This window comes from Hemitrygon akajei, chromosome 6 (genome assembly GCF_048418815.1).
Source record: "Hemitrygon akajei chromosome 6, sHemAka1.3, whole genome shotgun sequence".
Lineage (NCBI taxonomy): Eukaryota > Metazoa > Chordata > Chondrichthyes > Myliobatiformes > Dasyatidae > Hemitrygon > Hemitrygon akajei.
The window spans coordinates 187,409,665-187,425,014 of NC_133129.1; the positions used below are offsets into that span (position 1 = coordinate 187,409,665).

Consider the following 15,350-nt stretch of genomic DNA (forward strand, 5'->3'; position numbering starts at 1 on the left):
GCAAGTAACGGGCCGAGGCGGCCCGAGTGCCGGGAGCTTCGGCCGAAGCGCTTCGGGCCGGCTCGGCTCGGCTCGGCTCCCGCTGGCGGCGCCGGACAATCTCAACATATTTTTATTTATTGTTTTGTGAGGCGTGGGCCTAACATCCCGGCCGATGCATGATTTTAAGCCGCCTCTGGAACTGCTCCCAACAGCTCCCGGACACACTCGCCTGCGAAGCCAGCCTCGTCGGAGCTCGGCAGCTGCTCGGCCATGTCGATCTGCTCTTCCCCCATCACCGAAACCTCCGTCACTTCAGGCGACTCCATGCCGAGCCCCTTCGCTTCCATCGTCCCTTCGGCGAGCGCCGCCGAATTCACTCGAGTGCTGCCGAATCCTTCCGCCGACCCGAGCTCCACCGAATTCACTCGAGTGCTGCCGAATCCTCCCGCACACCCGAGCGCTGCCAAGTCCTGCTGCCGACCCGAACACTACCGAGTCCTCTTGCATTCCCGAGCGCTGCCGAATTCATCCGAATTCAGTCGAGTCCTCCCACCGACCTGAGCAGTGTCCAGTCCTCCCGTCGACCCGAACTCGGCAGCCGAGTTTTCCGGCCGACCCGAGCAACTCTGAAGGCAAAGGAGAAAGTTTGCAGATGTATGAATTCCAAACAATACACACAAAACGCTGGAAGAACTCAGCGGGACGGGTCGTTGCTTAATTCCTGTGTTAAGCAAACTTTTGTTCAACTTTTGGAACCTTTGATTCAGCAATCACCGGGGGTTTGTGCATGGCGCAGGGTGATTTGGGAGCAATCGGGAAGCTTCGTGTTTCAGTGGGATTTTATTCGCCGAGTTTTTCCATAAATTCCGCCATGTTATATCAACAGTTGTGTAAATATTTACCCCGCAGCTCCAAAAAAATCACTTTTGGTATTTACTGACAGAAGTACCAGCATTTCCTTAGAAATCGTGCCATTTAAAGCGCATGCTTCATGTGTCCTGTGATCAATGACCCTGCTATTTAGTGCAACACGGAATCTTTCATCCTGGAGCCAAAGTTCACTCTAAACTGTGCTGCAGTGCACGCCGCGGAGTGCAGGAATTTTCTTTTATACAAATGTTTTATTGAAGTGCTGCACAGATCTCAGACCATGTAAAAATTTCCTGCTCAGAAGAAATATTACGCGCTGTTGTCAAATAATCAGAGTACGTTGCGTGGAGCCTACCAGGATGAGCGCAGAAACAGATACCAGGTACTCAGCTCTGCGGAAGGAGACACGGAGACAATGATTCTGCTCCAGCATCTCACAAAAGGCAGGAATCGATTGATTCTCCGGAATGGAGGAAGGAAACTCGTGCAGTGCGCTGGATCAGATCGGTTTGGCCTTCCCTGCTCTATTTGTTGAGAGGAAGGAACGGGTGTGCAAGGTTTCCAGATTTATCAGTGGTGAAAATAAGGTGGAAAGGCATGTTGTCATGAGGAAACTAATTCTGTAATGAACTACAGAGAGGCGCAACTGGGGAAGGGCTAACTATGAAAGGATGAGGCAGGAACTAGCGAGAGTAAATTGGAAACAGATGTTCAAGGGTGAGAGCACAGAAGTAATGTGGAGGAAGTTTAGGGACCACTTGTGCTGGGTTCAGGATAGGTTTGTCCCACTGAGAGAAGGAAAAAATGGTAGGAAAAGGGAACCTACGAAACGTGAGGCAACTCGTCAAGAGGAAGAAGGAAGCAGGAGGGGCTCATGAGAAATATAGGGTAGCCAGGAAAGAGCTTAAGAAAGGACTTAGGAGAGCTTGAAGGGGGCAGGAGAAGGCCTTGGCATGTAGGATTAAGAACCCCAAGGCGTTCTATGCATATGTGAAGAACAGAAGGATGACAAGAATAAAGGTGGGGATGCTAAAGGATAAAGAAGGCAACAAGTTCCTGGAAGTGGAGGAGGATGGGGAGGTCCTAAGTGAGTACTTTGCTTCAGTATTCACAAGTGAAAAGAACCTAGATCAGGGTGAGGTCGAAATAGAACAGGCCTGTGTGCTGGACAATGTAGAGATTAAAGAAGAAGTAGTGTTGGATCTTCTTAAAAATAGCAAGATTGATAAGTCCCCAGGGCCGGACATGATATACCCCAGGTTGCTGTGGGAAGTGAGAGAAGAGATTGCTGGAACAGAGCTATGATCTTTACATCTTCTGGCTGCAGGGGAGGTGCCAGAGGATTGGAGAATGGCAAATGTAGTTCCCTTGTTTAAAAAAGGTAATAGGAAGAATCCTGGGAAATATAGACCAGTGAGTCTTACGTTGGTAGTCTGCAAACTGTTGGAAAGGAGTCTTAAGGAAAGGATCTACGAGCATTTGGAGAAGTACAGTCTACTCAAGGATAGTCATCATGGCTTTGTGAAGGGAAGGTCGTGCCTCACGAGCCTAGTTTTTGAAGAGGTAACAAAAGAAATTGATGAATGTAGGGTGGTAGATGTGGTCTACATCGATTTTAGCAGGGCATTTGACAAGGTCCCCCATGAGAGACTCATCCAGAAAGTCAAGAGGCATGGGATCAGTGGAACCTTAGCTGTTTGGATAAAAAATTGGCTTCCAGGAAGAAAGCAGAGGGTAGTAGTGGAAGGAAAGTATTCTGCCTGGAGGTCGGTGACTAATGGAGTGCCGCAGGGATCTGTCCTGGGACCCCTGCTATTTGTGATTTTTATAAATGACCTGGATGAAGAGGCAGAGGGATGGGTGAGTAAGTTTGAAGATGACACAAAGATTGGAGGAATTGTGGGTGGAGCTGTAGGTTGTCGAAGGTTACAAGAGGATATAAACAGGATGCAGAGTTGGGCAGAAAAGTGGCAGATGGAGTTCAATCCAGATAAATGTGAGGTGACACGAACACGAGGAAATCTGCAGATGCTGGAAATTCAAACAACACACACAAAATGCTAGTGGAACACAGCAGGCCAGGCAGCATCTATAAGGAGAAGCACTGAGACTCTTCGTCAGGACTAACTGAAAGGAAAGATAGTAAGAGATTTGAAAGAAGTGGGGGGAGAGGGAAATGCGAAATGATAGGAGAAGACCGGAGGGAGTGGGATGAAGCTAAGAGCTGGAAAGGTGATTGGTGAAAGTGATACCGAGCTGGAGAAAGGAAAGGATCATGGGACGGGAGGCCTCGGGAGAAAGAAAGGGGGTGGGAGCACCAGAGGGAGATGGAGAACAGGCAAACAACTAAATATGTCAGGGATGGGGTAAGAAGGGGAGGAGGAGCATTAACGGAAGTTAGAGAAGTCAATGTTCATGCCATCAGGTTGGAGGCTACCCAGCCGGTATATAAGGTGTTGTTCCTCCAACCTGAGTGTGGCTTCATCTTGACAGTAGAGGAGGCCATGGATAGACATATCAGAATGGAAATGGGACGTAGAATTAAAATGTGTGGCCACTGAGAGATCCTGCTTTCTCTGGCAGACCAAGCGTAGGTGTTCAGCAAAACGGTCTCCCAGTCTGCGTCGGGTTGGTGATGGTATGGGAGACAATGGCCTGGTGCTCCTTAGTGGGGTCATGATCAAGGGGTAAATAAGAGGAAGTATCAGAGAGCTGTCGCTGTGCCTCGGCCAGGTAGAAGTCAGTACACCAGACAACAACAGTTCCCCTCTTATCAGCAGGTTTTATAGTGAGGTTGGGATTGGTGCAGAGGGAGCGGAGAGCAGAGCCATTGTCTCCTATACCATCACCAATCTTATCAGCTCTGGGGATCTCCCATCCACTGCCACCAACCTCATAGTTCCCACACCCGGCACTTCCCATTTCTACCTCCTACTGAAGATCCACAAACCTGCCTGTCCAGGTAGACCTAATGTCTCAGCTTGCTCCTGCCCCACTGAACTCATTTCTGCATACCTTGACACCCTGCCCTCAAATTTACCTGGTCCATTTCTGACACCTCCCTCCCCTTTCTTGATCTTTCTGTCTCCATCTCTGGAGATGGCTTATCTACTGATATCTACTTTAAGCCTACAGGCCCTCACAGCTACGTGGACTATTCCTCTTCCCCACCCTGTCTCTTGCAAAAATGCTATCCTCTTCTCACAATTCCTCCGTCTCCGCCGCATCTGCTCTCAGGATGAGGCTTTTCATTCCAGGACGAAGGAGATGTCTTCCTTTTTTAAACAAAGGGGCTTCCTTTCTTCCACCATCTACTCTGCTCTCAAATGCATCTCTCCCATTTCCCGCACATCTGCCCTCACCCCATCCGCCCGCCACCCCGCTCGGAATAGGGTTTCCCTTGTCCTCACCTACCACCCCACCAGCCTCCAGATCCAATGTATAATTATCTGTAACTTCCGCCACCTCTAACGGGATCCCACTACCAAGCACATCTTTCCCTCCCCCACTCTTTCTGCTTTCCCCAGGGATCGCTCCCTACGTGACTCCCTTGTCCACTCGTCCCCCCCATCCCTTCCCACTGATCTCCCTCCTGGCACTTATCCTTGTAAACGGAACAAGTGCGACACCTGCCCTTACATTTCCTCCCTCACCACCATTCAGGGCCCCAGACAGTCCTTCCAGGTGAGGCAACACTTCACCTGTGAGTCAGCTGGTGTGGTATACTGCGTCCAGTGCTCCCGGTGTGGCCTTTTATATATTGGTGAGACCCGACACAGACTGGGAGACCGTTTCGCTGAACACCTACGCTCGGTCCGCCAGAGAAAGCAGGATCTCCCAGTGGCCACACATTTTAATTCCACGTCCCATTCCCATTCTGATATGTCTATCCATGGCCTCCTCTACTGTCAAAATGAATCCAAACTCAGGTTGGAGGAACAACACCTTATATACCGGCTGGGTAGCCTCCAACCTGATGGCATGAACATTGACTTCTCTAACTTCTGTTCATGCCCCTCCTCCCCTTCTTACCCCATCCCTGACATATTTAGTTGTTTGCCTGTTCTCCATCTCCCTCTGGTGCTAACCCCCCCCCCCCCTTTCTCCTGAGGCCTCCCGTCCCATGATCCTTTCCCTTCTCCAGCTCTGTATCACTTTCACCAATCACCTTTCCAGCTCTTAGCTTCATCCCACCCCTCTCCGGTCTTCTATCATTTCGCATTTCCCCCTCCCCCCACTTCTTTCAAATCTCTTAGTATCTTTCCTTTCAGTTAGTCCTGACGAAGGGTCTCAGCCCGAAACGTCGACAGTGCTTCTCCTTATAGATGCTGCCTGGCCTGCTGTGTTCCACCAGCATTTTGTGTATGTTGTTAAGTGTGAGGTGATGCATTTTGGAAGGACAAACCAGAAGGCTGAGTACAGGGTTAATGGTCAGTTACTTAAGAGTGTGGATGAACAGAGGGACCTTGGGGTTCAAATCCATAATACCTCAAGGTCGCTGTACGGGTTGATAGGATAGTTAAGGCCTATGGGATGCTAGGCTTCATTAATAGGGGGATTGATTTCAAGAATAGAGGGGTCATGTTGCAACTCTACAAATCTCTGGTGAGGCCGCACTTAGAGTATTCTGTACAGTTCTGGTCACCTCATTGTAGGAAGGATGTGGAAGCTATGGAGAGGGTGCAGAGGAGATTTACCAGGATGTTGCCTGGATTGGAAAACAAGTCTTATAAGGCAAAGTTAGCAGAGCTGGGACTTTTCTCTTTAGAGTGTAGAAGGATGAGAGGGGACTTGATAAAGGTCTTCAAGATTATGAGAGGCATAGGTAGGGTGGATAGCCAGTACCTGTTTTCCAGGGCATGAATGGCAAACACCAGAGGGCATATGTACAAAGTTAAGGGAGGGAAGTTCAGGGGGGACATCAGGGGTAAATGTTTTACACAGAGGGTTGTGGGTGTCTGGAGTGACTTGCCAGGGATAGTGATGGAGGCTAAAACATTAGGGGTATTTAAGAGCCTCTTGGAAGGCACATGGATGAAAGAAAAATAGAGGGTTACAGGGTAGTGTGGGTTTAATACTTTTTTTAAGGAATATATGGGTCAGCACAACATTGAGGGCCAAAGGGCCTGTTCTGTGCTGTAGTGTTCTAGTGTCTAGCTCAGCGGCAAAGCCCAGTGAATGTGGGAGATGTATAACTGTACATTTCAGTAAGAGAAATCAAAAGGTGGAGATTATCTAAATTTGGAATCTGAAAGTGGGTGAGACATGGAGTCTCCCAGGACAAATTGTCACTGATATACACTGACATGCCCTCTTCTCATTACTACCACTGGGGAGGAGATACAGAAGCCTGAAGACACACTGTTAAAGACAGGTACATGGATAGGAAAGGTTAAAGGTCAAATACTGACAAGCAGGGCAAGGAAATAGGTTGGGATGGATCAGTGGGCTGATGGGCCTGTTTCTGTGTTGTATTATTCCATGGCATTGTGTCCAGGATACAATATAACTTGCCAATGGACCCAGACCTGCTCCTTGGTCATCTTCAATACTGACATACATAGAACATTCCAAAGTGTCAACAGCCTCAAGACAGCAGGGCCAGACAGCATCCCAGGACAGGTCCTCAGGATGGAATATTTTTGGGAATAACACAGAAGGTGCAGAATTAGTTCATTCCAAAGAGGAAGGAAGATTCTAAGGGGAGTAGGGGACAACCGTGGCTAACAAGGGAAGTCAAGGACAGTTTAAAAATAAAAGAGAAGAAATATAACATAGCAAAGATGAGCGGGAAGCCAGAGGATTGGGAAACTTAAGAGCAACAGAAGATAACTAAAAAGGCAATATGGGGAGAAAAGATGAGGTATGAAGGTAAGCTAGCCAAGAATGTAAAGGAGGATAGTAAAAGCTTCTTTAGGTATGTGAAGAGGAAAAAATTAGACCAAAGTTGGGCCCTTGAAGGCAGAAACAGGTGAATTTATTATGGGGATCAAGGAAATGGCAGACGAGTTGAACAGGTACTTTGGATCTGTCTTTACTAGGAAAGACACAATCTCCCAGATATAATAGTGGCCAGAGGACCTAGGGTAATGGAGGAACTGAAGGAAATACACATTAGGCAGAAAATGGTGTTGGGTAGACTGATGGGACTGAAGGCTGATAAATCCCCAGGGCCTGATGGTCTGCACCCCAGGGTACTTAAGGAGGTGGCTCTAGAAATCGTGGACATATTGGTAATCATTTTCCAATGTTCTATAGATTCAGGATCACTTCTTGAGGATTGGAGGGTAGCTAATGTTATCCCACTTTTTAAGAAAGGAGGGAGAGAAAACAGGGAATTATAGACCAGTTAGCCTGACGTCAGTGGTGGGGAAAATGCTGGAGTCAATTATAAAAGATGAAATAGCAACACATTTGGATAGCAGTAACAGGATCGGTCCGAGTTAGCATGGATTTACGAAGGGGAAATCATGCTTGACTAATCTTCAGGAATTTTTTGAGGATGTAACTATGAAAATGGACAAGGGAGAGCCAGTGGATGTAAGTGTACCTGGACTTTCAGAAAGCCTTTGATAAGGTCCCACATAGGAGATTAGTAGGCAAAATTAGAGCACATGGAATTGGGGGTAGGGTACTAACATGGATAAAAAATTGGTTGGCAGACAGGCAACAAAGAGTAGGGATTAATGGGTCCTTTTCAGAATGGCAGGCAGTGACTTGTGGGGTACTGCAAGGCTCGGTACTGGGACCGCAGCTATTTACAATATACTTTAATGATTTAGATGAAGGGATTAAAAGTAACATTAGCAAATTTGCAGATGACACAAAGCTGGGTGGCAGTGTGAAATATGAGGAGGATGTTAGGAGAATGCAGGGTGACTTGGACAGGTTGGGTGAGTGGGCAGATGCAGTTTAATGTGGATAAATGTGAGGTTATCCACTTTGGTGGCAAGAACAGGAAGGCAGATTACTATCTAAATGGAGTCAAGTTAGGAAAAGGGGAAGTACAACGAGATCTAGGTATTTTTGTACATCAGTCACTGAAAGCAAGTATGCAGGTACAGCAGGCAGTGAAGAAAGCTAATGGCATGTTGGCCTTCATAACAAGGGGAGTTGAGTATAGGAGCAGAGAGGTCCTTCTGCAGTTGTACAGGACCCTGTTGAGACCACACCTGGAGTATTGTGTTCAGTTTTGGTCTCCAAATTTGAGGAAGGACATTCTTGCTATTGAGGGAGTACAGCGTAGGTTCACAAGGTTAATTCCCGGGATGGCGGGACTGTCATATGTTGAAAGATTGGAGCGACTGGGCTTGTATACACTGGAATTTAGAAGGATGAGAGGGGATCTGATTGAAACATAAAAGATTATTAAGGGATTGGACATGCTAGAGGCAGGAAACATGTTCCCGATGTTGGGGAGTCCAGAACCAGAGGCCACAGTTTAAGAATAAAGGGTAGGCCATTTAGAACGGAGTTCAGGAAAAACTTTTTCACCCAGAGAGTTGTGGATCTATGGAATGCTCTGCCTCAGAAGGCAGTGGAGGCCAATTCTCTGGATGCTTTCAAGAAAGAGTTAGATAGAGCTCTTAAAGATAGCGGAGTCAAGGGATATGGGGAGAAGGTAGGAACGGGGTACTGATTGTGGATGATCAGTCAGCCATGATCTCATTGAATGGCGGTGCTGGCTTGAAGGGCCAAATGGGCTATTCCTGCACCTATCATCTATTGTCTATAATAGCTGGCTGGTGTGTTTACAGACATTTTTAATCTCCCCCTCTCCCACATGGATTACAGAAAGTAGAGCACTGGATGTAGTGTATATGAATTTGATAATGTTCCCCATTTAAGGTTCATTCAGAAAGTAAGGAGGCATGGGATCCAAGGAGACCTTGCTTTTTGGATCCAGAATTGGCTTGCCACAGAAGGCAAAGGATGGTTGTAGAAGGTTCATATTCTGCATGGAGGACGGTGACCAGTGGTGTTCCTCAGGGAACCGTTCTGGGACATTTCTTTCCGTGACATTTATAAATGACCCAGATGAGGAAGTGGAGGGATGGGTTAGTAACTTTGCTGATGACACAAAAGTTGGGGGTGTTGTGGATAGTGTGGAGGGCTATCAGATGTTACAGCAGGACATTGATAGGATGCAGAACTGGGCTGAGAAGTGGCAGATGGAGTTCAACCCAGATAAATGTGAAGTGGTTCATTTTGGTAGGTCATATATGATGGCAGAATATTAATAGTAAGCCTCTTGGCAGTGTGATGTAGCTGGCAACAATGAATATAGAATTGATTCAGGTTTTATAAATAAACATTTATTAAACCCTGCTCAACAAATAACTAACTTAACCGAGAATAAACTGCTATACGGCAATTTAACAAACAACCAAACTCCGGAATAGTTCTTAAAGTGATAAATTCGAAAGTCCAAGTGATTTATATAATCAGTAAGGAGAGACTTTACTGCAACAACAATTTCTCCGAAGAAAATGACGAATCTGCTGATCACAGTCGAGAGATGCCTTGTCCAAAGGATTCCCGACGAAGGAAATAAAAAGGCTTAAAGGAACTGACCTTTTGCTTGGCAAATTAACACTGCACAAACCTTCCTGATCTTACAGGGGTTAACTCAGATGCAGGACACTATTTCTGAACAAAGATTCAATAAGGTCAATCCTATATTAAACTGCCAAACGACACCAACTTTACTCAATTCTTCAGGTTCCTGTACTTTGGTAAAGTCTTCACTCTCCAACTCGACTGTAAAGGTAAATCAAAGATGGGACAAACCAGAACCAGCAGCAACTGGCGAAACTGCCGGCACAACGGTTTTTTGCTCCTTACAATAGAAAGTAGAAACTCCACTTTAAAAACGAAACTGTGTCATGAGACGAATATGCAGCAAAACTAATGAACGAACTACCCCAAACTAACTGCGTCACAGCAGGGGTTTCCCTTTATAAACCTGTTGGAACATAGCATCATGTAACCACACACCAGTGGGAGAATTACATCATGTGACCTCACACTGGCAGGAAAATTCCATCACCCCACCATCACAAGAGAATTACGTCATTCTCACAAGATACTCAATTACATCATGGTCATAAGACAGTCACAAGATACCCACGGGGTATGTAACAGCAATGTGGAGGATCAGAGGGATCTTGGGGTCTGAGTCCATAGGATACTCAAAGCTGCTGCACAGGTTGACTCTGGTTAAGAAGGCATACAGTGCTTTGGCCTTCATCAATTGTGGGATTGAGTTTAGGAGCCCAGAGGTAATGTTACAGCTATATAGGACCCAGGTCAGACCCCACTTTGAGTACTGTGCTCTGTTCTGGTCGCCTCACTACAGGAAGGATGTGAAAACGATAGAAAGGGTGCAGAGGAGATTTACAAGGATGTTGCCTGGATTGAGGAGCATACCTTATGAGAATAGGTTGAGTGAACTCGGCCTTTTCTTCTTGGAGCGACCGAGGATGAGAGGTGACCTGATAGAGGTGTATAAGATGATGACAGGCATTGGTCATGTGGATAGTCAGTGGCTTTTTTCCAGAGCTGAAATGGCTAACATGAGAGGGCACAGTTTTAATGTGCTTGGAAGTATGTCTAGAGGAGATGGCAGGAGTAAGTTTTTTACACAGGAAGTGGTTGGTATGTGGAATGCACTGCTGGTGATGGCGGTGGAGGTGGATACAATAGGGTCTTTTAAGAGACTCTTAGGTACATGGAGCTTAGAAAAATAGAGGACTATGCCATAGGGAAATTCTAGGCAGTTTCTTGAGTATGTTACATGGTCAGCACAACATTGTGGGCTGAAGGGCCTGTAATGTTCTGTAGAATTCTATGTTCAGTATGTAGTGCCCTCCTGTTTCAAATCATCCATCATTGTCCCTGTACCTAAGAATACCAAGGTAGCATGCCTGAACAATTGGCTCCCTGTCGCACTCACCTCAATTATAAGCAAATGCTTTGAGAGGCTGGTTATAGATTACATCTGCAGCATGCTACCACCCACACTGGACCCCTACAATTCGCCTACTGACAGAACTGGTTTACCACAGCACTACACACTGTCCTCACTCACTTGGAGAAGAGGGATGCATATGTTAGAATGCTGTTCCTGGATTACAGTTCAGCATTCAACACCATAATTCACTCCAGACTTGACAGGAAGCTCAGAGACCTCGGCCTGCACCTCAGCTTGTGCAGCTGGATCCTGGACTTCTTATCGGATCGCTGACAGGTGATAAGGATGGGCTCCCTCAACTCTGACCCTCAACACAGGTGCCCCCCAGGGTTGTGTCCTGAGTCCCCTTCTCTACTCCCTTTACACCCACGACTGTGCAGCCACACACAGTTCCAATCTGCTGATCAAATTCACAGATGACACAACATTGATCGGCCTTATTTCCAGCGGTGATGAGACAGCCTACAGAGGAGAGGTTGACACCCTGACACAGTGGTGCCAGGATAACATTCCCTCCGTGTCCAAAAAACAAAAGAGCTGATTGTGGATTACAGGAGAAACAGAGACAGGCTCAACCTGATCAACATCAATGGGTCTGCAGTTGAGAGAGTGAGAATTTTCAAATTTCTCAGTATACACATCCCCGATGATCTCACCTGAACTGTACACACCAGCTTTGTGGCAAAAAAAAACACAACAACATCTCTTCCACCTCAGGTGACTGAAGATTTTCGGCATGGGTCCCCAAATCCTCACAACCTCTACAGGGGTACCATTGAGAGCATCCTGACTGGCTGTATCACAGCCCAGTATGGGAACTGCACCAACCTTGATCGCAGGGCACTTCAAAGAGTGGTACGGACAGCCCAGCGCATTTATGGACATGAATTTACTTCCATTGAAGACATTTACAGCAGCAGGTGCATAAAGAAGGCCTGGAAGATCATCAGGGACATCAGTCAACCCAATCATAAACTCTTACAGCTGCTTCTGTCTGCCAAACAGTACCTCAGCATTAAAGCCAGGACTAACAGGCTACAAGACAGCTTCTTTCTACAATTCATGTCTGTATATTGCAACAGAGTTATAATGCAAAGATTTTTACTCCCTCACATCGTGGGATGGATATAAGATCTAAATAAATTCAATTCAATTCAGAAAGATAACTGCATCCACTGGTCATCAGAAAGAATCACTAGCCATTCCTCTTCTCATTACTACCATCAGGGAGGATACGGGAGCTTGAACATTCTCTTTCAATTATTCAGGCACATCTTGAAGAAGGGTCTTGGCCGGAAATGTCATCTGTTTACTCTATTCCAGTAGATCAGGGGCTTCGCACACTTCGCTTAGCCCAAGAGATGGCTTTCCGGAAATCATATCTGCACCTCCTGTAGCATTCTTGATCTCCAGACTTGAATGCCTCTGATCTGACTATCAGCAGATTCTGTATTTCATTGTTCATGCAGGGCTTCTGATTGGGGAAAACCATGAAGGATTTCACGGAGACACACTCAGCCACAGCTGTTATAATAAAGTCTGTAACAACCCTGGTGTAGTCATTCAGGTCCTCAGATGAGTTCTTGAACAAGGTCCAGTCCACTGACTCAAGGTAATCCTGTAACGGTTTCTCAACCTCCTACGACCATCCCTTGGTTGTCTTTATCTCTGGAGCCTTGCTCTTTAGGCACTGTCTGTATGCAGTAGCAGGAGTACAACCAAATGATCCGACTGGCCAAGATGCACTCTCGGGAAGAAACAGTAGCAGCAGAGTTCTGAACGGTTCATGGACCCATGAACATACCTCAGCATTGCACTGTTTATTTATTGTGTAATATATGTAATGCTGTACTGCTGCTTCAGAACTACAATATTCATGACCTGTCAGTGATTCTGATTCAGCTTGTGTTGCGGACTGAGAGATCAGAACACGTGGTAGTGAATACAACAACCAGTGTAAAACAGCAGAATGTAGTGCAGTCTGAAGTAGTTCAACAAGAAATCTGAAGAGACAAAGGTTATGGGGAGAAGACAAGAGAATGGGATTGAAAGGAAAAATAAATCGGCTTTGATCAAATAGCAGAGCAGATTCAATGGGCCAAATGGCCTACTTCTGCTCTGATTTCTTATAGACAAAACAGAGAGAGTTCAAGTTCAGATTATTGTCATTCAACTGCAGATATGTATATCATCAAATAAAGCAATGTTCCTCTAGATCAAGGTGCACAGTACAGTAGTATATAACTCACATACACAACACATAAAGTCATATTTCCATAAATAAACAAATAATAAGGTGCATTTACAACACTCAAGTTCAAACGTAAACAGTAAAATGCTACTGGTGCATCATATGTGATGAGACCTGCGTGGTGGCCAGAGTTCAGTAGTCTCACGGTCTGGGGGAAGAAGTTGTTTCTCATCCTAGCAGTTCTTGTCTGAATGCCAGGGTACATCCTGCCTGATGGTAGGGGGTTGAAGAGATTGTTGGATGGATGGGAGGGATTATTAACAATGCCAAGGGCCCTGCATGCCCAGCGTTCCTCATAGCTATCTCTGAGGGGTGGAAGAGAAACCCCAATGATCTTAGCAATTCTCTCAGTCCTTTAAAGATGTAGCAGCAGAATTAGGCCTTTTGGCCACTTGCAGTCAGATGCCTTGCAATTTCCGTACATTGTCAGAGATTATGCTGGTCAGGACTTTGTTAATGGTGCTTCTGTAGAACGTGGTGGCACTACCAGGGAGGGTGTGTTACAGAGGTAAGTCATTAAGAATCTGACAGCAGTGAGGATTAAGCTTGACGTTCCAGTCCAGGAAACACATAAAATGTGCAGTTAGGTATGGAGATGAAAATATAAAAAAGACTTTGAGGCAAATAATGCATAAATTAAATGCATTAAAAGTAACCAAAAAGTAATTAAAGAAAAAATAATGAATATGGAGGCTATGTTTGATAAAATGACAAAGAAACAAGAAAAAATGGAAAAGAAAATTACAGATTTGGAAATTAAAATGGAAGACATGGATGGAAGAATGAAGGAAATGGAAGTTGATAATAATGCCTGGACATCAGAAAGAAAACAACTCGTGGAAAAAATTGATAAGCTTGAAAATTTTAGTAGACGTAACAATATTAAAATTGTTGGACTTAAAGAAGGTACCGAAGGAGAAGACCCAATAAATTTTTTTCAAAAATGGATCCCTGAAAAATTGGAAATGGGAGAAGAAACTTCAATTGAGATTGAAAGGGTGCACAGAGCCTTAAGACCAAGATCTCAAGATGAGCAAAATCCGCGATCAATTTTGATAAGATGTTTAAGATACCAGGATAAAGAAAAGATTCTGAGGGCGGCTGCCCAAGGTGCCAAAAGAAGAAAGGGTCCATTGATGATAGCAGAGAAACCAGTTCTTTTTTATCCTGATATAAGTTATGACCTTTTGAAGAGAAAGAAAGAATTTAATTCAGCAAAAAAAGTCTTATGGGAAAAAGGTTATAAATTTTTAATGCACCACCCAGCAACATTGATAATTTTTTTGGAAGAGGGAAAAAGATTTTTTCCGGATTATCGAGACGCGGAGGTGTTCACACAAAAACTTCCATCTATTCGCTAATTAAACGTAGAGACTTATAAACGTAATGGTTAAAGACGAAGACAGAGATAGCGAATGGAACTGATGGACATTTAAGGATGATACAAGGGAGAAAAGTAAAATTTTAGAAATGTTAATTGAGAATAATATGTTTTTTCTTTTCTTATATATATACTTTTTATGTTGCGGGGGGATGGGGAGCTTTGAATCGGTTACTATGGGATTCACGTGTGTAATCATGGCGATTGCCATAACCCGTACAACAGAGGGGGGTAATGTGTTTTTTTTCTTTCACAACATTAGTAGGGGGATATTTTGGTTTTTTTTCCTTATACTCTATTTTTCTTTTATTTTTTTGCCTGGATGATTGGTGGGGACACACATAGCAACATGGAGACTTCTAAAAAGATTTCCTAGGATACCACGAAAGTTGAAAGATTAGGTATTATTATAGATTGGAGTAACATAATTAAAAACAATGACTAATTTATTGAATTTTTAAAGTTTTAATGTTAATGGGCTTAATGGACCAGTCAAAAGAAAAAGAATTTTAACATATATTAAAAAAATGAAAATAGATATAGCTTTCCTACAAGAAACTCATTTAACGGACATAGAACATCAGAAATTAAAAAGAGACTGGGTTGGAAATGTTATTGCAGCTTCATTTAACTCAAAGGCGAGAGGAGTTGCAATTTTGGTTAATAAAAATTTACCAATTAAAATACAAAATGTATTAATGGATTCGGCAGGAAGATATTTAATTATACATTGTCAAATTTTTTCAGAACTATGGACTCTTATGAATATTTATGCACCAAACAAAAATGATGTAAAATTTATACAGGAGGTCTTTTTGAATTTGGCTAACGCACATGATAAAATATTAATAGGTGGAGATTTTAATTTTTGTCTAGATCCAGTTTTAAATAGA

General features: G+C 44.6%; 1 protein-coding gene across 2 annotated transcripts in view; it reads right to left on the bottom strand.

Moving 5' to 3' along the window:
* Positions 1-460, bottom strand: part of LOC140729777 (deformed epidermal autoregulatory factor 1 homolog) — an 88,784-nt gene extending 88,324 nt beyond the window's left edge. For both annotated transcript variants that reach the window (XM_073049982.1, XM_073049983.1), the window contains exon 1: positions 212-460. In XM_073049982.1, coding sequence (XP_072906083.1) covers positions 212-329 — 118 coding nt within the window. In that variant the 5' untranslated portion in view covers positions 330-460. The remainder of the gene's footprint in view (positions 1-211) is intronic.
* Between the last annotated feature and the right edge of the window lie 14,890 nt (positions 461-15,350).